This window comes from Typopeltis vanoorti, chromosome 13, assembly GCF_054136105.1.
Source record: "Typopeltis vanoorti isolate ZY-2024b chromosome 13, IOZ_Tvanoo_1.0, whole genome shotgun sequence".
Lineage (NCBI taxonomy): Eukaryota > Metazoa > Arthropoda > Arachnida > Uropygi > Thelyphonidae > Typopeltis > Typopeltis vanoorti.
The window spans coordinates 96,760,556-96,784,600 of NC_143561.1; the positions used below are offsets into that span (position 1 = coordinate 96,760,556).

General features: G+C 35.4%; 1 protein-coding gene across 1 annotated transcript in view; it reads left to right on the forward strand.

Moving 5' to 3' along the window:
• The window catches only part of LOC150100399 (secernin-3-like), a 144,922-nt gene that overhangs the window by 72,559 nt on the left and 48,318 nt on the right, over window positions 1–24,045 (forward strand). The window contains exons 4-5 of the mRNA XM_090402730.1: window positions 8,542–8,741; window positions 12,488–12,697. Coding sequence (XP_090258856.1) covers window positions 8,542–8,741; window positions 12,488–12,697 — 410 coding nt within the window. The remainder of the gene's footprint in view (window positions 1–8,541; window positions 8,742–12,487; window positions 12,698–24,045) is intronic.

Consider the following 24,045-nt stretch of genomic DNA (forward strand, 5'->3'; position numbering starts at 1 on the left):
TGGTGGAGAATCAGGTGAGTGAATGCCTAAAGTGCCAACAAATGGCTTGGATAAGACTGATTATAGACCTAAAACAAGTTATAGACTTAAAATGAATTACTGTGTTTGTTTACAAATGCCAGAAGTATGAGAAAAGAGAGATGAAATGGTTTCATTGATTGAATTTATTCGCCCCAAAACCATTGGAATAAGTTCACGGTTGAATGAAGTTGATATTCTAAGGAATAGAAATGGAAGGATACAGTATTTTTTGTGAGGATAGAAAGGACAGGGAGGGAGGGGAGGGTGCTGCTGATGATAGCAGGGGAGTTATGTCCACATAAGGTAGACATGAAAGAGGGGAATAGTGGCAGTGGTTATGAGGTAATGTAGTGTAATGTGGAGTTTGACAGGAATACATATTTAGTTGGATGTTGCTATTGGCCTGGAAATGTGGAGAGTGGTGATGAAGAAATGTACAAACAACTTGGATTACTGAACAAAAGAAAGGTAATTATTATGGGTGAATTTTAATTATGGCAGTATGCATTGGAATGAAGAGATAGCATTTGGTAATAAGGACAATGAATTTCTTCAGTTCTTGAAAAATAACTATCTCAGGCAGCACATGAAGGAGGGCAGGCAAGGATCAAGAGTTTATTTATGTAGTGCCAGTTCTGTTTCGCATTTTATGTCGTAAATAGTTTTTTTGTGTGTGTTTACCTTATTTATCACCTCTGTTTGGAAATGCTAGTAATTACAAATGTCTGTTTTTGTCAATTATCACTGAGTTTGTAGTAATGGAATGGAACTATGAGAGGATAGAATATTCACTCAGAGAGAGAGAGAGGAAGGGGGGGGTGCATATCCTATCCTCCTCTCAGAGAGCACTCATTGTACCAGTTAATTGTGATATGACAACCTAAAATAGATATGTAGCAGATAGTGGTAATTAGCTTAGTTCTTATCCTGTTACAAAATATATAGAATTTGACCATTAATAGTGATATTAAAACCTGGAAAGTTGAGAAGTATTGATTTTCATAAAACATTTCTTTATATTGATTCTGACTAAATCTTTTTCAGTTGTTTTTTTGAGTTTCTGCCGTGTCATATGATGTCATTAGTCCTATTCACCTGACAATGTTTGGGAGCCAATCTCTCTCCTTCTCTCTCAATAAAGTAAAATCATTGGGTCTATGCATACACTGCTTGGAAAGAAGTCAATAGACACCTCCACAAGTAAGGTGCATCATGCTATGTAATGAGTCACATGTTTGTAGCCAGTATAAATTGTAGAAATATGATGCTCCCAAGTCAGTGCAACTGTGTCCAGGTGAAATGGCTGCAAGAAGGGAACTGATGGAGTTTGAAAGAGGCATTGTGATAGGATGTTGCATGCCTATCATCTGTTTGGTAAATTGTTGATAAATAATTTTCACTCAGAAACTCCAGGTTTTGTCCCTCAGAACAGTCAAACTGGCTCGTGAACACACAGATCTACAGTCATAAAAAAAACATATTTAATCCCTCATTATGCGGGCTCAACCTCAACTTTATTCCTCCACTGCTGTCCTAAGGAACAGTGGATGAATGGGGGGGAGGAACCCCATATGAATAAATAAAAAAAAACCAGAATGCATAACCCCAACTATGAAGTTCAGAGGGAGATGGTATGGTCCTGATTTTCGTGGTTTGGTATCATTCCTCTGTTTGTAGTACCACAAACATTGAACTCAGAGAGGTATCTAAACATTCTGAACAGTGCAGTGCGTCCTACTTTGTGGCATTTCTATGGAAATGACCATTGTCATTTTTTAGCAAGACAATTCACCATGTCCTAAGGCTGCTGCTGTAACTGCATGGTTTATGAACATAAACATCACTACACTTGACTCTGCAGAGTCCTAATCTTAACCCTATTGAACATCTGTGGGATGAATTGGAGCATTGGATGAGGTCAAGGGACATCTGATCCACAGCAGTCCAGGACCTCATGACCTCCATACAGAAAGAATGGTCCAAAATTCCCATTGATTGCTATCTTACGCTTTTGGAAAGTATGCACCATAGGAATGCTACAGTCATTGCAACGAAATGAGGGTCCTACATCTTATTAAGTTGGGTGCCATGGCTGTTTGTTCCTCACGCTATGGTGTCCATTAACTTCTTTTCAAGCAGTGCATAATGACATTGAGTATTTTACGATACTATATGTTTTCAGTGTTCATTAATTATTTATTTGTAAATAAATGCTGTTTACAATGTTTGTTTATTTTTTTTTCCATAAAAGTAATTCAAGACATAAGTGTTAGAAAATGTAACAAAAAATACTATCATTAAAAACAATAATAATAAATGATATTGTATCACTTATAAAATGCATGATTCTTTTTCTTTGCAAGTGTGATAAACAGCACATTAATTCATAAGTGGTTAATATATTTGCTTCAACATTGGCAGTTATATAGGTTAAAAATTACCCATACCAGATCTGGAATTAAACATGTGACTATGATATATTAAGCGACTGTAGTAGAGTATATGCAGGCTAACATCTGTCTAGTGATATGTTTGTCTGACTGGTGAACCAGCGCAATATTTTTCAAGTCTTGCCAATAGGATTCTTTCCATTCATTTTTATCCTCCTTTGTTCATTCAGGTCTTTAATGACATAATGCTGGGTTAAATAGGGTGAGAAGTCTCCTTGGCAAAGTCCAGATATTATTTCAAAACTAATCTGATGACTGTTCCTGTAGGAAATGTATCTTGCAGAGGGTATGGCGATTACATAATCACATATTTATATTCTTTTGTGGTATGTTTGTTTATAGTCCACAAATACTAGATGTAATTTTTTTATTAAATTCAGATTTTTCTAACAATTGTCAGAGAATGAAAATATGATCAGTTATCGACTTTCCTTTGCAGCACACCAGTAGTCTTCAATGATGTTGGAGGCATATACATTACATCTTTTATTTTTTAGTGCTTCAGTAGCATTCCTCACTTCAGTGAGGGATGGTTCCTTAATTGTGAGTTTTTCATCATTTTCTTCTGAACCTTGTACCTCTGGTGGCAGCGATTTGTTTAGCAGGTCAGGTATGCTGTGAAATCCACATCACAGTGACCATTGGTTAGTTGACTCTTCTTTAGATATTGAAGAAATTCACTATTTTCGTGACCTTCTCTATTACTTTTAGCCAGCCTGGTTGGCTGAGTGGGTAGCATATTCGTTCTCTATCCAAAAGGCTGTGGGTTCGAATCCTGCCATGGGCATGGATGTTTGTGATTGTCTGTGGAAATAATAGTGGTGATGGTGGACAGTAGATGGCGTTGGTGTAGATGAGGTTGAATGGTGGAGACAGAGTTGTAGAGTAGGTGCCCTCTCTCGATGAGTCTTAGGACTCCCTGGAGGTGTCAAATAATAATAATAGTACTACTAATAATAATTTTTGGTGACACTGAAGTAGAGCAACTGAGTGTAATATAGTATATAGATGGTAAAGAACAGGTGTTAGTTCAGGAATATATTTCTTGAGTGCAGCTGGTTGCATTTCATCAGCACAAGAAGTCTTTTTGGTGTCTAAGTTGTATTTCCTGCTTTATCATTTCTGCAATATTGTCTTTTTATGTTTACTTCTTGTTATTGATATAACACTTTTCAGTGTTATATCAATTAGTATTTCTATTAACATTTCTCCATTTTAAGGAGTTTTAGTTTGAAATGTGCTATTACCAGATAAAGATCAGAATCTGCATCCAGATATGAATTTGGATATGAACATTTCTTATACATGTCCTATGCCTATTATCACCATTACATTGTCTAGTTGGATGGTTACTGTTCTATCTGAGAAGGGCCAAGTTTGTTTATGGATATTTCTTCTAACTGTAACTCCTCTGGAGGATGAAAAGTTAATAACTAAGCACAGTCATCACTAATGTTGCAGTTTGGGTGAACTGTGTTGGTCTGTATATTATTTCTTTTCCTATTTTTAGCATTGCAGTCACCCATAACTAATATTATGTGATGCCCAGGTAAAGATGTATCCGTTCTCGTTCTTAATAAAGTTTATCTTTAACATCATCATCCTTATCTTCTATTGGTGCATAACCATTGATAATTGCAACATCAAATATATGACCAGAAATACAGTTATAAGTCAGTTATCTACTGATGTGAAAGTTTTTACATATGGTAAGGTGTTGTCATCCATCATAAAAACCTACACCATTTTCATATCTGTCATTATTGTTCTGTTATGTTTCTATCGATTTCCATGACCTGCCCATCTGGTTTCGTTTAAAGATCTGAATAGTGTTATTTTCTATTATGTCAGTAAGACATTGAAGAGATCTAAGTTTAAACAAAGTTTTTATATTCCATGTTTCAACTCAAAATCTGTTAGTTCCAGTCAATTGCTATGAGAATAGTCTGGTTTGTTTCTATAGGTTACCTAAATTCCATCATAATTATGAGGATGATATCATAACATTTACCTTTAAGTTGGAAAGAGTTGAATTAAAATTCCATCCATGATGCAAAGAATCTTTCTAAAATCTTTTCAGTTAAAGGAGATATTTTGGGTCACTACTTGCAAACTTGTGTTTTACATCCCATAAAATAGGCAAGCTAGTTTGAGAATATGCAGTATTAATAGGCATAATGCTCTGCTCTCATAGCCTGTAATTCTGATCAAAACCAAACCTTCCATTTTAAATTCCATCCATTTTAACTTATTTGAAAAAGTACCTTGCCATATTTGAATTATGTGTCTCTTGTGATTACTATACTTAAATAGTTTGATGTTTGAAATCACAGATTGAGCACATGAGTGATGCAGAATGTAAAATGAAAAAAAATCTATGATGCAACAGCCATTGTATTGCTAAGTCATTTAAAGGCTTCATTACATGATTTAATTAAAAATTAAATTCTCAAAATTGTTATTATTATTATTATTATTCAGGCCTCCATGGAGTCAAAAGACTCATCGTGGGAGGTCCTTCCTAAGAACATAAAGTCTGTCCAGACTCATTGAGGGGAGGTCCCCCCCCTAAGAAACACAGTCTATCACACCACTCCTTAAACTCATTGACCATTCTCGCTCTCACCACTCCATCAGGCAATGCATTCCACGGTTCAACCACCCTCCATGCAAAGAAACCACTCCTCACCCTCTTGCTCACAGTTTCCTTTCATAACTTCCAGGGATGGCCTCTTGTCATCACTCCTTCCCGCTGTTCAACCAAGCAAAAGAACTCCCCAGTGTCAACCCTGTAACCACCTCTCAACAGTTTAAAAGTTTCAATCATATCACCTCTCCTTCTTCTATCCACCAAACTCTGCAGTCCACATTCCCTCAGCCGATCCTCATAACCAAAATTGTACAGTCCTGAAACCATCTTTGTCATCCATCTTTGTACCCTTTCCACAGTTAATTTATCCCCTTCAAATTCTGGGGACCAAATCTGAGAACAATAGTCTAAGTGTGGTCTGATCAGAGACTTATACAACGGAATGATAGCCCTTTTATCTCTGCAGGTCAGTGTCCTTCTCATAATTGCAGCAATCCTCTGTTACCTTCACCACCTTTGTAATACGTCCCCTAAATTTCAGGTTTCCATCAATCATCAATCCCAGATCTCTTATCTCCCCTACTTCCTCCAGTATAACTCCTCCCATAGAGTATGCAACATCCCATCAATGTTTCGCAAACCTCAAGACCTTACATTTTGCTGAATTAAACTGACACCCCCCATTCATTTGCCCATCTATCTAGCTTATTCAAATCCTCTTGCAGGGCTACCACATCTGCACTATTACTAATAATCCTTCCCAGCTTCGCATCATCTGCAAACAACTGAATATCACCTTGCAATCCACTGGCAATGTCATTGATATAAAGGTTAAACAATATAGGTCCTAGTACTGAGCCCTGTGGGACCCCACTTGTAACCCTCTGCCTCCTTGAAACTACTCCACCATACACAACTCTCTGATACCTATCAGACAGCCAATCCTGAATCCAGTTGACCAATCTGACATCCAGACCCATGTGCTGCAACTTAAATATCAGCTTATCATGTGGCACCCTGTCAGATGCCTTCGCTAAGTCTAAGAAAATTGCAGTATATACCTTTCACTCATCTAATGTTCTTGTAACTTTATTATAAAAGGCTAGCATATTGCTAAAACAAGAGCGCCCTTTCACAAATCCATATTGACTCTCACAGATAACATTACCCTCATCTGCCCAATGCTGTATATGGTCCCTCACTACTTTCTCCAAGATCTTAACAACTACTGATGACACACAAACTGGCCTATAATTAGACACTTCCAGTCTGTTACCACCCTTATGCAATGGCACTATCTTACCTTCCTTCCATTCCCTGGGCACCTTTCCCGCAGCCAGACTTTCATTGAAAAGTCAGGTTAAAGGCACTGTCAGTTCCCTAGCACATTCTCTCAAAACTTGTGGTGAAATACCATCCAGTCCCAAAGCTTTACTGACATCCAGAGTACTCAATATCTGAAACACACTCTCCTCCTGTACCTCTAAAACCTCGAACCTGCCCTATCCCTCTAGCATTAAAACTGACTCCTCTAGATTGAAATACTCCAATAAAGTGTTCATTGAACAATTCCACTATGTCGTCTGCATCAGTCACTCTATTCTCATTTTTATCCCACAATATCATTCTTCCACAGTCATTTCTCCTCCTACTGGCCACATAGCTAAAAAATTTCCTAGGATTTTCTTTGGATCTTAGGGCCAATCTCCTCTCATATTCCAGTTTCGCTTTCCTTACCACACTAATCACTCTTCTGGCCTGTGTCTTATATTCTTCATGCATCTTCTCTTCACCTGTCTCCTTATATCTCCTCCATAGCCTCTTTTTCGCATGCAATTCCTGTTTAATATTGTTTGTCATCCACTTTACTCCAAATTGTGTCCTCTTCTTCACTCGTGGTATACAACTTACCATTGCTGCTAACAAATATTCTTTTACAATTTCCCATGCACTAATGATATCCCGGCCTTCCAATTCCTCTCTCCATGAAACTTCCTGAAGCTGACGTCTAAGACTATTATAATCACCTGCTTTATAATTCCACATAAGTTCCCATCTCTTTGATACTCCTGCATTTCTATTCATTTTCCAAGTCAAAACCATATGGTCACTCTCTCCAACTGGTGGGAGAGATGTCATCTCAGTTATTATCAACTTTTCTGATGCTATAACCAAATCCAAAACTCTTGAACCTCTTGTTCCCTCTGTTACATGTTGCCTAAGACATTTGTCCCTCAAGAATTCTAGAAATTCCATTCCCCCTATTGCTACGTGCATCTTCCTCTCTCCAATTTATACTATTGTAGTTAAAATCTCCCATAACAATCATTCTTCTTGCACTTGCCAAACTTAACTGTCTAAATATCTCCTGGTCCCCATCCTGTGTGCTCTTGGGTCTGTAGCAACACCCCACTAAATATCCTGTCTTGCCTACCTCTATCTCACACCATATGCTCTCAAAATCATTTGTCTCACTTCCTTCCAAAGCCTCCACTCTTAGAGGACATAGGTCATCACATGTCATAAGCAGTACCCCACCACCACGCTTTCCCCTCCTATCCTGCCAAAAAATTCTGTACCCAGCGACTTCTATTCCGGTTATTATATCCTCTTCTGTCAACCACGTCTCAGTGATCCCAATAATTTTTGGCCAGGCTGATGCTATCTGCACCACCAATTCCCTCCCTTATTTCGGATACTCCTGGCATTAGTATAAAGCATATAAATGCCATTGTTTCTATACCCAGCATTATCCCTCCCCCTAGACTCCACTAGGCTCAGTGTTACCTGATGTCGTCTCCCTTCTCCCAAGTATCCATTCCCACAAGAGGCCACCCCTACTATCATCCTCCCTGGGACACACTGGCTTGTTCAGAACAGCAATCTCTCCAGATGCCTACATCCTTCATTATATCATGATTTTATATTCATTATATCATCATAAATTCATACGTGTACCACACTAACTTTTTAATTAATGCCACAGTAATTAACTTTTTAAAAACACATTCGTGCGTGCACTAAACACACATGAATTCAATTCCTATTGTCATTTAATAACTGTATGATGTCTTATGATACTTAAGACGAAATATGTACATATTAAAAAGTTAATTATTGTGGCATATGTGTGAATTTATAGTTATGAATACTCCAGAGGTTTCTCTTTATAAGAAAATTATATAATATATAGTAGTTATTACTGTGACTGAATTATTGCAAAAGTGTTTTTATTTGGGAAAACTAAAACTTCATATTCCTGCTTTACATTTGCTGTAGTTTAATAAGCAACAAGTAATGTATAGATAAATATAAGAATGGGGATCTTAGGTGGAGACTCATGAGCCCTTTATGCCCATAGAAGTAATACTAAAAATCTGGCTCAACTTTAATTTCTTGTTTGTTTATTGAATAGATAAGATACTAGATAAATCTACCTCCTGTTAAACTCTTTTTCATTTTTTTTTTTTTTCTTTATAGACTAGGATTAGAAAGAGCCTCTTCTGCCTTAGAAGCTGTTCAAGTAATTACTAATTTACTGGAGAAACATGGCCAGGGAGGTCCTTGTTCTGATAGTATTCCAAAATTTACATATCATAACAGCTTTCTTATAGTAGACTATACAGAAGCATGGGTATTAGAAACAGCAAAAGACTTGTGGGCAGCAGAGCGTATAACCAGTGAGTGTTTTTTCCTTTAATGTGAATTGATCAGGTTTAGATGTATTTAAATATATGTGTGAAAGTACAGATGTTAGAATATAAACTAAGCTACTGATATATGTTTCTCCTTTCTTCATTCCTCCACTTTTTACAAAGTGAGCATCTGCTGCTCAATATACTTTTAAGTTCAGCTACATACCTTCCTGAGCTTCTTTTTCTTCTCCTTCCTGTTTCATTCCATCTGCCTCTGTTTTTCTGGAACAGCCTTTCATTTTTATAATGAACCAAACCATAAAGAAGTACCTGACATTTATTTTCATTATATATTTAATTCATTTTATCAAATAGTGGATAGAACATCTGCAGAAATCAATAAGTTAAAATGTAATTTCTTCAAAAACTTAAAGGTGAATTTTAGATAAATGGAAGGAGATTGGTACATAGCCTATATGGAATATAGATGCCAACTGGGTCTTTTGACCAAATGCTTAACCATATATTCGCATGATACCCTCTTACTATATATTCACTGGATATTGAATGAATGAGAACAGATTGGCAGTGTGCGACTTAGGCCAACCAAACCCTATTCTGCATTGCCTAAAACCACAAACAAAAATGATGGGACAACATGATTAAATGTCATGTTGAACTAGTGTTGTCTGGTTAAAGAAAACCTTTTTTTTTTCATCTGGGAACAAGGATGAGGGGGGAATAAACCATCTACTGGAACATTTCAAACGGAAAGAAATTCAAGAGAGAGAAAGAAAATCAGCAGAAGATATACATCAATGGAAAAGAAGTGGAGCTAGCTTCTAGAAGAATTACAGAAATACTATTTTGACAGAATTATTTGATTTCTTTCTTGACAAAACTGGAAACTGGTCATGCATTCTTTAGGGTCATTCCTAACAAACTGCCATCAGTCTCTCTCTCTCTGTTTTCAGTACTTAATTTAATGCACACATCCATTTTCATGTAACTCCCCCCAAGACATATCTAGTTTCCTCTAACAATTCACATTCATGCTTTCACTGAACAGTATTTTTCCAAGTGCTTGACATTAAAACCATTCAAGTGCACTCCGTCTTGCAAGTACAAATCCTTTTGACTATCATTCTCACCTCATACATGTACATGTTGCACACCATTTCTCTTACACATCTACATAAGTATAAAAAAAAAGAATAACTCCTTTATTCTTTTTAAAAGAAAAATAAAAAAAAATAATAAAAGTATAAATAAAAGAAGAATAAAAAAAAAGAATAACTCCTATTATTCTTTTTTTTTTCACATGATTCACCAGCTGTTTCCTGTTTCTCACATACCATACTTTTTCTCTCACAAATCATTCATTCCAGCTAATACAGTAATGTCATAAATCTTTTTACGTCAGAAATGTGCTTTCATTGCTTGCTCATGCAATGCCTGTAAACCTGGAATTACCATATCTTTTTTTTTTGTCTGTATTCGCTTTCTTGATTTTTCCTTTACTTCATATGTTTTGATGTGCTGAAAGAAGTTTATCCCGGAGATCTTCTTTCAGTGCTTTTATTATTGCAACAGCAGTTTTCAATATGGCTGTTGTGGACTAGATTAATTTGGAAATTAATGCTTCTTTGCATAATGTAAACAATTTCATAATATGGATTTTGATGTTATCTGCTGGTAAGTGTAGTTTGGTGTATGAATTGCATTTACTACTGTAAAATCGTGTATAGAAGGAAATTTATGCAAAACACCTTATATACCGATTTTACTGATAAACAAAATTCCAATAAAAACACGTGATTTAATAGTGAAAAATTTTATCTTTAATGAAATGGAAATAATAATTTGTGAATTACTGAATATTGTAACCTACAAATGTTTTGTAATAGAACAAAGGAAAGCAAGTGTAAAGTAGTTTGTGTCTAAAAGAATCCTCTAGTCAGCGATAATTCCAGATGGATTATCGTATTAAGTTATGACCTAGGGCATCTACCATCACGAAAGTCAACATTGCACAGTGGTTTCCCGCCTTATTGCAACGACTGGAAAAGGTGGTGGGTGCAGAACATCGAAATAACCAGGGTACGACTACGTGAGCGAACCCAAGGTCATCAGAGCCAAATAAATAGAGGGTTGCTGTGGCGAGTCGAGGCTTTTTGTTCCTTTTTCAGGTTATTCATCTCGCGAGTCAGGTGTGCGGTGCTGGTCCCGTTCTTGGATCATCAAGAAGTTACGAAGTCACGTCGAGTTCCGACCTGAGATTACAATGTACTCGATGGCAGCGGAGCTTTGCTAACATTGTGGGAGATGATTTGTGATTGCCATCAGAGTCCTGAATTCCAGACAGAAAATGCCAAGAGAGCAATGTGACTAAGATTAGCTGTTTTAAAAGAAACTTGATGCCGTGTTTCCGTGTCACCGAGTTCTTGATGCTCGCTGATAATAATGAGGGATCTCACAAGCCCAGAAAAGGTACCCGAGTTCATTGCCAACGACGAATGGTAACCGAAGGAGATGATTTCAAGGATCATTCAGAGAAGTCCAGATTTATGTTCAAGTAAGATCTTTCCTTTGTTTAACTTGAGAAAAAGATTGTGACAGTGTTTGATTAAGGGTTTTGTTAGATAAGATACTTGAGGACTTTAGGCCTAATGCTGATAATTGAATTGTTTTGTCTTATGTAAGAGAAAGCCTAGTTTAGAAATTTAGGTAATGCATCTTGTGTTTAATGTTATAGCTATTGCATAAACTTGCAGATGTTTATCTGAAGATGATTTAAGAAAGTCTAGGTTAATGTTATATGCACGTGGTCCTACTAGAAGTAATTGTGTTGAGGGACTAAGATGTAAACATAACTTTGAGTTATTATTTGAAGCATAGAAGCAAAATCTAGTTGGTACTTATAATTGACCTTTTATATATATCATTAGTGATGAATGAATTGTTTTCTTGTTTAAATAACTTGCCTGATTCATATTTCCAATGCACTAATCATTAAACTCGAATCTGTGTGCTTTAAGGTAGATATTGCCACGACTAGATTAGAAGGGTTAAGCTGCTAAATTTGATTTTTATTAAGAGAGGAAGGGTTCTGTGTGTTTTACTGTTTTTTTTTTTCTTTGGAAGGAGATTCACCTCCCATCTGCTTATTTTGGTGGCGCAACTAGAAATCAAACAAATTTCCAAAATTCTGTTAAGAATAAATACAGGTAGATAAGACAAAGAGGTTTGCTCCAGCCTGAGGCGATTTCTTTGTTCTGTGAACCTTACACATGGGAGCTTTAATATTTGCAGCCAAACTGATAAGAGAGTAATCAAAGTTAAGAAGATAAGTTTAAATGAGATAATGTAGATTTACAAAGGTGCAGCAAGCAACAAGATTTAATAATAGACTTAACAAGAAATGAATAGTATAGAGTTTGATAGGATAAGCAATTAGTAATAACAAACATAGATAATAAGATAAACACACATATTGTTACAATGTCGCAGCCGGTAGGATTTTTAAAAGGAGATTTAATAAGAGGAAATAAGATATAATAGGAGATTTTAATAACGAGTTTAAACAACAATATTTTTACACTACTGAAGTGTTTGCATTTTCATCATTTACAGTGGAAAGCTTCAAACTTATTACTCCTAAGGTTATTCCTGTTATTTTAAAATAGTGCATCATTTCGCAGTTACAGTGTGTATTGACTGTATCTGTTAATGTTTTATTAACTGAAATTATTGTAGTCTTATCATATGATTAATTACTTTTTCTGTTTAAGGTGGAATAAGAAACATCTCCAATGAATTATCTATTGGAACTAAAATTGACTTAATGAGCTGCAATTTGAAGGCACATGCACAAACTTCAAGATTTTGGCATCCAGACGAAGGTCCATTTAATTTTAAGAAAGCTTACAGCGAAAGTGATGATGAAGACAGTTATCGTTATAAATGTGGAAAACATCTTCTGACCAAATTATCACATTCAGGTATTGCAATTATTGAAATAGTTAAAAATATTTAATCATGGGTACATTAACTCGATGAATTGTAATGTAAGACATTATAACTAATTAAGCATTTTAGTTTTAACACTTAAGTATTTTACTTAAGTACTTTTTATTAGCATAGAATTTTTGTTCCAGTATCAAATGCATCTTCAGTATAACTTTTCAAATTAAACAACTAGAATGGAAACCAGTAGATTCAGCAATGAAAATGCATAAACAATACATCCAAATGATGTAGAGTGACATGGTCTAAGTACATTAAGATTCAAGTAAAATAACTAGCAAGAGATTATTAATTTAAAAAATAAGAAAATTAATCCTGGATTAGTGAAGAAGAACCACTTCCGTAATAGAGATAATTTTACTTAATCACTTCTATTTAAATTTTGACAGTTTAGCAAGATTTCAGAACTTTCTTTACATAAGCGTTCCACGTGATAATTAATTTAATAATGAACCCTAATTTTCTTCCAAAGGATGTGATATCTGGTGGAGATAGTGTGTTCTGCAAGTCCTGATTGTTCTGGCCTTTGGGCCCATTCTAGAGTATATCAAATTCCTTCCCAATGTGGGTTATCATATTTTAGCCAACAAGTAGATTCAATGTCCATGAGCCAGGACATCAAATCCTTTGGAAGAAAATTAAGGTTTTCCGTAAATATATCAACCGAAGGTGAGTTGGCTGGTTTCATATGGAGGTAGAGGATTTTTCTCCTGGAAACTAGTTGTTCCTCAGAACAGGCAAACCAGCATTAGAACTCACACAGTTATCATACATAGTACACTGACCTCATAGTATCACCTCTTCTGGGTCTGGCTCCCACTGACAAGACCTCAGTAAAGGTCAAAACTGGTCTGGATAGTGGCCCTTCCCTTAATACATAGCATTATACATATCCATAAAAAGATGTATTTTGCATTGTGGGAGATACTGAGACAGGAGTGATGAGAGCTTGGTCCACCTTTGCTACGAGTTGCCTCAGTTCTGAATTATCTTCAGGCGCAAACTTTGTTTGCTAACACTTGGATAAAGGATTAAGCTAAATTTATTATAGAGCTCTTTCTTGTGAGACAGGCCTGCAGTTTGGTGGCATTGAAGTTTACAAGATTGTTCTTGCTCCACTAGGAGATCTGAGTTCAGGCTGCTGGTCATAGTAGATATTGAGGATTCTATATCTACTATGACCAGCTCAAGATCAAGAGTTATCATCAAATCAGGAGGAATGGAGTGTACTATCATTGGCAAAGCTCTGGATAGGGTTATGAATTATTTACACATAAACCCAAGGTAAAGGTAATGATTTATTATAAGGACATATATTTCAGTCTGAAAATTACAGACCATCTTCAGTGCCAAAAAATAGTTGATACAAGGTAGGATGCAAACAATGGATTTATTTGAAATAGAGTGAGCTGCTTGATGTTATGTTTCCCAGTAATGTTATGTTCTAACTGAGAAATAGGTTACCGATAACAGTATTAAAAAAAAGAAAATTAACGATGTGTTATTCTAACTTTCCCATATTTTTGGTAATGATAAGCAGCCGTTCCGATTAAAGTTCTCACGGTGAAACAAGGCTTCAGCACTCTCCTTAAACATTCAAAGTTGTATCAACAGCAGTGTAGTACGGTATCTACTCCATGTTGAGCCAATCCAGATTTATCGGATTTTCTGTGGAAAACATGATTGATGTTCTTGTAATGTCTTTTCTATTGAGCATCTAGTTTATCCGAAATAGTATAGACAGCAGTAACAAGAAACTTGGTATATACCTGGGAGAGACGTCAGAGAGTGTTTATCTTTTGAAGAGGGGGGAAATAAGTTGAGAGTTTACTGATGGGTAGGTATAAAAGTAGCTACTAAGTCATATTTCTTTAGAATTCTGGAAATCAGTTCTCAAATGCCAGAAATGTATGGGATTGGAATTCGACATACCATTTCCTTGTTGTTTAGGTTAGGTTTGTAAGAGTCGAATAGATGTTATGTAGTCCTTTCTGAGAAGCCATTTAATTTCATATATTGTTTGATATTTAGCAGTTCTTCCTGTGAGTCGAACAATTAGTTTCAGCACGTAGAATTAAAGACTTCACGATTCATCTTTTAATAAGGATGGTATGCAGATTTTTGAAGAATGTAGCATCTAGTGAAAGTGGGCTTTCTATAAACAGATGTGGTTAAATCACCTGATGGTGAGTGGATGAGAACGTCTAGAAAAGATAATTTGTTGTCTTTTCCGATTTTCATAGTGAATTTGATATGAGGTTGTGGTAGAGTTTCTTTATTGTGAGGTCACACAGCAAAAATGTCATCAATGCATCAAACCAAAAATGAAGGTTGAATGTGTGTATAGATGTGTTGAGTGTGTGTGTGTGTGTGTGTGTGTGTGTGTGTGTGTGTGTGTGGATGTGGATGTCTTCTAGATGTTCTAAATGAAAATCAGCTAGAATTTGTTCTGACAAACAAAGTATCCAGAATGCATCACAAATTCGAATAGTTTTACTATATCTTGTGGGAATGTTTCAGAAAGTAGCTGCAATGTCTCCTTGAGAGGTATGTTTGTAAATAGTGATTCTGTATCAAAGCTCACTATAAGATCATTGGGTTGTATGGAAAAAATTTTCAATTTGTCTATGAAATCTAAAGAATTTTTTATAAACGAGCAAGACTTGCCAGTATGTGATTTCAATAGGTTTGGTAACATTTGGCTATGCAATACATAGGTGAATCAATACAGTAAATTGGACGAAGTGGAGTGTCTTTTTTTTTTTTTTTTATGGATCTTTGGTAAACCATGGAACCTAGGTGTTCTTGAAAAATAAGTTTTTAGCTTTTCTGTGATGTCTGCATCTAAACTTATAACTTTGCCGAGAACGTAGTTTACTTTCTTAAGTTGCCTCTTTGTGGAGTTATGATCCAGTTCCTGATTAGTTGAACAATCCTGTATTAAAAGCGAAATTTTTCTTTCGTAATTTGCCCTTGTCTGCTTTGGTGATAATAAGGTGGCTTTTGCGTCTTAGCGAATGCAAAGCTTTCTTTTTGGCTGGCGAGATGTTAGATGGTGGAAACTTGGATTTTGAGTAGGATAGATGAAGCTTCTAAACAGAGATTATTAGTATCTTCACTGGAAAGGTTAAATGAGTTTTGTCCAGTGCTAAAAAGGAAATCTAAATAAGGTATTTTTTTTTAAACTATGAGAAATCATGTTCTTTCGAAAGAATAAGTGTTTCACTTTCAGTTAATGGGCATCCTGAAATCTTGATTACCCAATTATCTGGAACTGAGTGAGGAATATTTTGCTTAGCAACAAGGCTATCTAATTTATGATTTAGGTGTCAATTTTGTTTCTTAAATTAATGTTGTAGAGAGCGTTTAGCCACATTAAGAACTATGTTGGATAGTTGTAGGCCTATGTCATCATCATCATGCTAATTACGGATATATGACCATATTGGTCTGTTCTGGTCTCATTATCCATCTAATATCCTCTTTTGAGGTCTTCCCAGTCTTCTCTTTCCAATTGGTTTATTTTATTATTTGTTTAGGATATCAGGTATTGGCCATTCGATTTACACGTTCTATTTGCATGGAGGGTAGTAGGTGAGTGGAATGCATTGCCTTGAGTGTGTGTTGTGGATGTAAACACATTGAATCAGTTCAAGACACAGTTGGATGAGCATTTTATGCAATAGTGTGTACCTCTCACAATGAGTCTGGCTCCATGGAAGTTAAATATTAATAATAATAATAATAATTTGGTGGTGGTAGTGGTAGATTTGAGAGGTGGAGACAGAGTTGGGTAGTTGGTGCCCTTCCTCGATGAGTCTTTGGACTCCTTGGAGGTGTCACGTAGTAATAATAATAATAATAATGATAATTGTTTAGTTTTCTTCTATCGATTTTATTTTTAATTATTTAAAAATATTTTCGTTCCTTTTTTGGTTTAATAATGTGTATTTTGCAGTACTTCTCATGAATCTCATTTCACTTGTCTTTATTATTTGTTTGTCTTGTTCAATTTTGCTGCCATATTATAATGTGCACACTGCTAAAGTATTGTATATTTTCAAGCATGTTTCTTTTTGTACAATATTTGGATCGAATGTTCTATTTATCAGACCTTTGATTTGAAAAAATGTTGAAGATTTTAATTTTGTCCTTTTCTCCTTCATATATGATATTTCACATGTAAGATAACTGAAAGTATTTATCTGTTCTATTATTTTATTATTAACTATTTAATTTCTAACTGGAGTTTGTCTACAAAATGCCATTGTTTCAGTTTTATCTATGGATATTTTCATTCCAAACTGTTCTACAATATTTAAATTATATATTGCTCTTTGTAAATTGTCTTCCTTATCTGATATTATTGCATGATCATCTGCAAATCATAGTTTATTTATTTGGTTATTCTGGGAAATTTCTATTCTTGTGTTTAAGGTGTTCCACTGTATTAATATAAATATTAACATAAATATTGAAAAGTGTTGGAGACAGAGAATATTCCTGTCTTACTCCTTGGTTTATAGATTGTTTTTCAGACATGTTTTCATTTCTTTCTTTCTTTTTTTTTTTTTTTCGAAAGAATAAGTGTTTCACTTTCAATAACTATTACTTGATTAAACCTCCTCCTTTTTTAACTTTTTAATTGTTTCTTCATCTATGAAGAAACAATTAAAAAACTCAAGACATACCATGCTAGCCTCACAGAATTTATGGCTTACCTAAGCTTCACATAATCTTTTTACTCTGTCAAATGCTTTTTAATAATCTGTAAACAAAAGATGAATTTCTAAATTAAATTCTCTTCTTTTTTCTATAAGTAGTTTTAAACAAAAAACTGCATCCTTTCTTTTAGTATTGCACGGTGATCAGCACTCGTTTTAGAAATTTAGAAAATGGACTTTACAATTGTGTTATAAAATAATTATTTTAAAATTGTAACATGGTTGTAAAGTCCATAATTTCTAAAATGAGTATATTTTAGAAATTATGGAAACTATTTAACAAAAAGCTACATCCATTGTAGAATTTTGTAAACCCATTTGAAATTCTAATAATATTTTTGCACTGTATATTTTCAATTTTTCATTAAGTATTCTACTGTATATTTTGTAACATGTATTCAATAAACTAATACCTCTAATTAACAGGTTTTGTTTTATTTCCCTTTTTAAATATAGGTATTACTGTGTTTCGACATTTCTGCACATGTCAGAAGAAGGTGATTTCATTCCGATAATAGGGTAATCAGCGCGTTTTGTGGGATGAGTGTTTATTATTATACATCAGAAAATTAGTTTTTTCTTTTATGGAAATTCTAGTTTTTAAAGTGGTAACTATTTTACTTGTACAACAGTTGGAAACTTTTACATATAAAGTACATGATTTCATGTGTTGGTAACGAATTCCCACATCACCCTTCAACATGAATTGACTCTTCTTGGCACATTGCCAGACTAGGCTCTCGGATCTGTGGTCGGACAGTAATATACTTGTATTCCTTTCTATTGGTATTTGTCCATTTGTTTATATTTTATTCATCATCATCAAATTCCTGCCATGTACCCTCAAGGGGTGTGCAGGATATGATAGTACTACATGAAAAATTTACATCATTACTAACTTCCTATCTACAATTTTCCTCCAGATCAGTCTGTTACTTGTCAAGACTCCAATATTATCAGATGTTATATTTCTGTCATCTAAGGCACTTTGTACCCTATCAAACCACCTATATCTTGGTCTTCCTCTGGGTCGTTTTCCTGCCAATCTGGCAGAGAACACGTGTTTTCCCAATCTTTCCTCGCCCATTCTGTTTAAATGACCATACCACCTGAGATTAGCTCTGATAACACATTCCTGGATGCTGACAACGTTAAGTTCTATCATAATATCCTCATTTTTAATATGATATTGCCATTGATGCCATCTGTTCATGCCTCTAATCTTTCTCAGGACTCTCATATCTGCAGTCTCTAGTCTTTGGTCAAGTGTTTTACTTCTGACCCAGCTCTCAGATCCATAAGTTAAAACTGGTTTGAACACTGTCTTGTATACAGCTAATTTAGTGTTCCGACTGATTTCTCTCTTATTCCATATGAATATATTCTATTGACTTCCTACTATACCAGCTTTATTGATTCTGTTGTCTATTTCCATATTTAATTTACCATCTTCACTAAAAATCGTGCCTAAGTAGGTGAATTGTTTTACTTGTTCCACATGTTCTCCGTTCACAATGCAGTTGACATTTTCAAAAATTCTGCCTATTTTCATTGTCTTTGTCTTTTTATTGCTGACCTTCATACCATATCTATTACAACAGTTATTCAATTTAGTCAAGGAATCTTGCAGACTTGTAGTGGATTTATTTAGAAGTATAACTCATCCGCATAAAGCAAAGAGCTGACATAACATCTCCAGTTTTGATATCATGTTTAATATCACTTTCCTTCATAATGTGATCCATATAGATAATGTATAACAGAGGGGATAATGTACATCCTTGTCTCACACCAGATTTAACATTAAACCATCTTCCTGTACTTCCTTCAATTCTAACTGCTGACTTACAACTCAAATAAAGACTAAGTATTGCTTGATATAATGCTCCATTATATCAAGCAATACTTAGTCTTTATTGAATAGCTTTTCTCTTGGCACCCTATTATATGCCTTTTCCAGATCTACAAAACTCAAATAGAGATCTTTGTTATATTCCCATGATTTCTCCACTATTTGTTGTAAAGCTAAGATCTGATCCTGACAGCCTCTATTTGGCTGGAATCCAGCTTGTTCTTCACCAAGCTTTTCTTCCACAATTCTTCTCAACTGTTTCTCAAGTATACTTGCATATATCATACCAGGAACACTCAGTAGGGAAATACCTCTGTAATTCTCACATTCAGTTTTATTTCCCTTTTTATATATGGGTACTATGAGAGCTCTACTCCAATCATCGGGAATTCGTCCCTTTGTCCAGGCCTTCTGAACTATGCAGTGCAGCCACTGCAAGACTTTTATACTACCATACTTCAGCATTTCTGGTTGACTATCATCCACTCCTGCTGCCTTTCCACATTTTAAGCCTTTTATGACTTTTTCTACTTCAAGTATGGATATGTATTCCTGACTGTATGCCTGTTGAGTGTTTTTTACCACTGTACTATCGCTGCTTGTTTCATTTAGCAATTTCTCGAAGTAATTACTCCATACTTCAAGGTTATCTTTTTCTCCCATTTTCATGTCACCTTTATCATCTCTAACTCCTTTTACAGCACTCTTTCCTCCATTCTTAAGCTTCTTCAACAACCTCCAGAATATTTTGCCACCTTCTTGATATTTATTTTCTATATTCTTGCCAAAGTCCACCCATGACTTTTGTTTAGCTAGTGTTACACAGTGTTTAGCATTCTTGCATTTGTCTCTGTATTCTCTAGGAGCACAAGCTGACTTATTTGACAGGAACTTTTGATATGCTTTCTTCTTTTCCTTCACTGCCTCTTTAACTTCCTTTGTCCACCAGGGAGTTCTGATTTTTGTATCCTTGCAGACAACCTCACCACATGCTTCTCTGGCAGAATCAATCAATGTTTTCTTCAGAGTTTGCCACTGAATCTCCAAGATTTGATTCCTGTTCTCAAACTCTTTCATTTTTTCTTTAATAATCTTTGTGTATTTTAGTCTACAGTTCACATCTGAGAGCTGCTCAACTTTTATTCGCTTTAAAACTTTCTTACATGTTATTCTTTTCAATATGAAATTCAATTTTATCCTACTCAAGACTAAATGGTGATCACTTCCAACTTCAAATCCTCTGTACACTCTGGTGTCCTGCACCAGGGAGAAAACATAACTATCAACAATAACATAGTCAATGAGACTCTTCGTATTTCTTGCCTCTTCTCTCCATGTGAATTTGTGCACATTTTTATGTTGGAACATGGTGTTAGTAATAACCAGTCCATGTCCTGAGCAGAGATCCAACAAATATTTGCAATTATTATTAGCTTTGCTTTTTTCTCCAAATTTTCCCAATATATTTTTGTATGTCTGACAATCATTTCCTACTCTGCTATTTAGATCCCCAACAAGGACCAACTTTTCCTTTTTCATTGTGTCAGATGCTTTCTCTAAAGCATTAAAAAATTCCTTCACTTCTACCTTAGTAGAACCTTCTGTGGGACCATAGGCACAAATAAGTCTCATTGTCCAGTTCCCCATTCTCATATTTGCCCACATTACTCTACTTGAGACTGACTGCCATTCAAGAAGATTAGCCTCTTATTTTGTGTTGAATACTATGGCTACTCCTTCTTTTCCTTGATTGTCATTGTCTGAATATAACATTTTGTATTTATAGCTCAGAAAGATCTCACCAGTTTTTGTCTTTTTTGTTTCAGTCACCCATATTATGTCAATCTGGTACTTATCTAATTCCTCAGCTGGCTCCATTTCTTTGCCATTCAGGCTTCTTATGTTGATAGTACCAATCTTTAACTCTGGTGATGTTGAGTTGGGGTGTTTTTTCAGATTTGTTCCAGTAGCAGACTTTTCGCTGTTCACCCTGGTTCCCTGGTGAAAACAATGGCGGGGGCCATGTTTAACCGGGCAACGCCCCACCTGGCAAGAAATTTTGTCATGTTTTACCATCATTTTATAATTTGGTTTAAGCCAATAAGAATTACAATTTGGTCAGCTAAATTCCAAATTGCCAGCCCATCCTCGTTCGTTCAGTATCCAGGTAGATACCCAACAGGGTGCACCACGAGAAGGTGAGGATTGGACATTATGTCAGAAGCCCTGATCGGTTCGCCACATTCCTTTAAAGGTGATATGGAGGTCTCCTCTCAGTTATACAGCTTTGACCCTTAGGCACCCCACATATATTTTATTTAAAAATTTTAATCTCTGATGAAATTTTTTTCCAGTAGATTTATACAGTTAGGAGTTTATCCCATTTTCTCCCTGATTTACCATTTTTTTTTATAATTACTTAGGTTGTCCATTAATTCTTTCATTGTTGTTATTATATCATTTAAAGCATTTTGTAAATTTTTGGTGTAATTTGTTTTTTTATGTTAATATCATCTATTTAAAGATGCTGGCCTTGTTGACTGAGCGGTTAGTCTATCTGCTCTCCAGCCAAAAGGCTGCCAGTTTGAAATCCTCTGTGGGCATGGGATATGCACAGTTAAAAACATTTCGCAACAATGCTCAACTAGTAGACGTGGTGGATTTGCAATCCTAATCTCCAGGCTTACATGTACATGAATCAATGTATTGGTTGATTGGTTGAAACAAACAGTAAAACAGAATATGATGGAATGGGGAAAAGGAACAAGCTTTCCTGAAAAGAAAAAGTTGAAAGACCTGTATAAAGAGTGGAAGCTGGTTTGTAACAAACCAATGCAATGGTATAGAATGTAGCAACATCATTAGAAACATTAACATAAAGATAGACCTGGCAAGACAGAAACAAGTAGAAGAAAGAAATTTTAAAATAAGAATACAGCAGCACTTAGCAGATAGCCCTTCGGCTGCATTCTTTAATAGACAATTCACTAAATTCTGCAAAGAAAGTATCATCAACGCAGATTTGAGTGATAGTCCTTTCTTTGCAGAATTTAGTGAATTGTCTATTAAAGACTGCAGCTGAAGGGCTATCTGCTAAGTGCTGCTGTATTCTTATTTTAAAATTTCTTTCTTCTACTTGTTTCTGTCTTTCCAGTTCTATCTCTATGTTAATGTTTCTTATGATGTTGCTACATTCTGTACCATTGCATTGGTTTGTTACAAACCGGCTTCTCTCTTTATACAGGTCTTTCAACTTTTTTCTTTTGAAGAAAGTTTGTTCCTTTTCCCATTCCATCATATTCTGTTTTACTGTTTGTTTGAATTTTAACAGCATATCATAATTCCAGGTAACATTATTCCAAGTTGAACAGAGAGTATGGAATTTAGTGAAAAGATCAATAGAAAATTTGGTGGAAGTCTCCATGGTCCAGAACGGATCTCTACTTATTCCATGCAGTGGAACTTAAGTAGAACTGGATTATGATCTGGCATATTGATGTCAAGATGTTTTATCTGAATGTCTTCAGTGGTGGATATGTCTTTACTCCTTTCAAAAACACTACAAAAATCTGTTTGAAGACAATAGTATTGTTGGAAATTGTAACTCTTGGATCATTAATAGCTTTCCTGTTCATATCCAAGATGGGCTTGACAGATCCATTCCAGCATCTGAAGTTACAACAGCCTATAAAGAATGCCAGACAAAAAAATCCCCAGGAACTGATGGTCTAGGGATAGAACTTTATCATGAGGCCTGGGATTTTATCTTCCCATTCTAGTTATACTATTTAATTATTTTCTCTCATCAGGACACACACCAAGTGAATTTGTAGCAAGCCATACTGTCCTCATTCCAAAACCTAATAGAGATCACACCTTGATCAGCAGCTGGAGACCTATTTCTTTATTTAATACTGACTACAAGATAATTTTCTGCATTATCAATAACAGACTGAAAGTGGGAATGAAATATATAATTAAAAGCACACAGGTGTGTGCAGTTCCAGGCCGAGCAGTAAAATTTTATCTGTTTTCTGCTATGTGATCTAATCTGCTTAGTTAATATGAAAAAGCAGTCAATGGCAGTGCTATCAGTAGACGTTAATCAAGCATTTGATAATCCCTTTCTGTTCCATATCCTCCAGCAAATTGGTGTAGGTAAAAAGCTGCTATCTGTTATCAAAGGAGCCTATGTCAATTCAACAACCTGCTTCATAGTTAATGGGTTCCTGTCAGACCCAGTTAAAATTCGAAAAGGAGTCAAGCAAGGTTGTCCTCTTAGTCCATTGCTCTTTGTACTGGTTCTTGAACCTTTCTGACAGGAAGCTGACAATACACATGCTGTATGAGGAATAACAGTTCCTTCAACTATGAAGAAAAACTATGAAGAAGAATGCCCTCTACATCATCGGCATATTAGCATATGCCGATGATGTAGAGGGCATGTTGAAGGATAATTATTCCATATATATATTTTTTGGTATTTTGGAAAAATTTAGCAAGATCAGTGGATTAACTACTAATGCAGACAAGACAAAATTAAAAGTTTTTGGAAAATGGGATCTTGGAGACATTCCTTTTGGACTAACCCCCTAAGAGAGAACCCTTCATTATACTTGGAATTCCCTTGTCCACTTACCCAATATTACCAGTTCAAGAACTTATATACAAGAACTTTGAAACCTTAGAAGACTGGAAAATAGGGCCACTTTCTTTTTCTTCTAGAGTGATAGTACTCAAAACCATA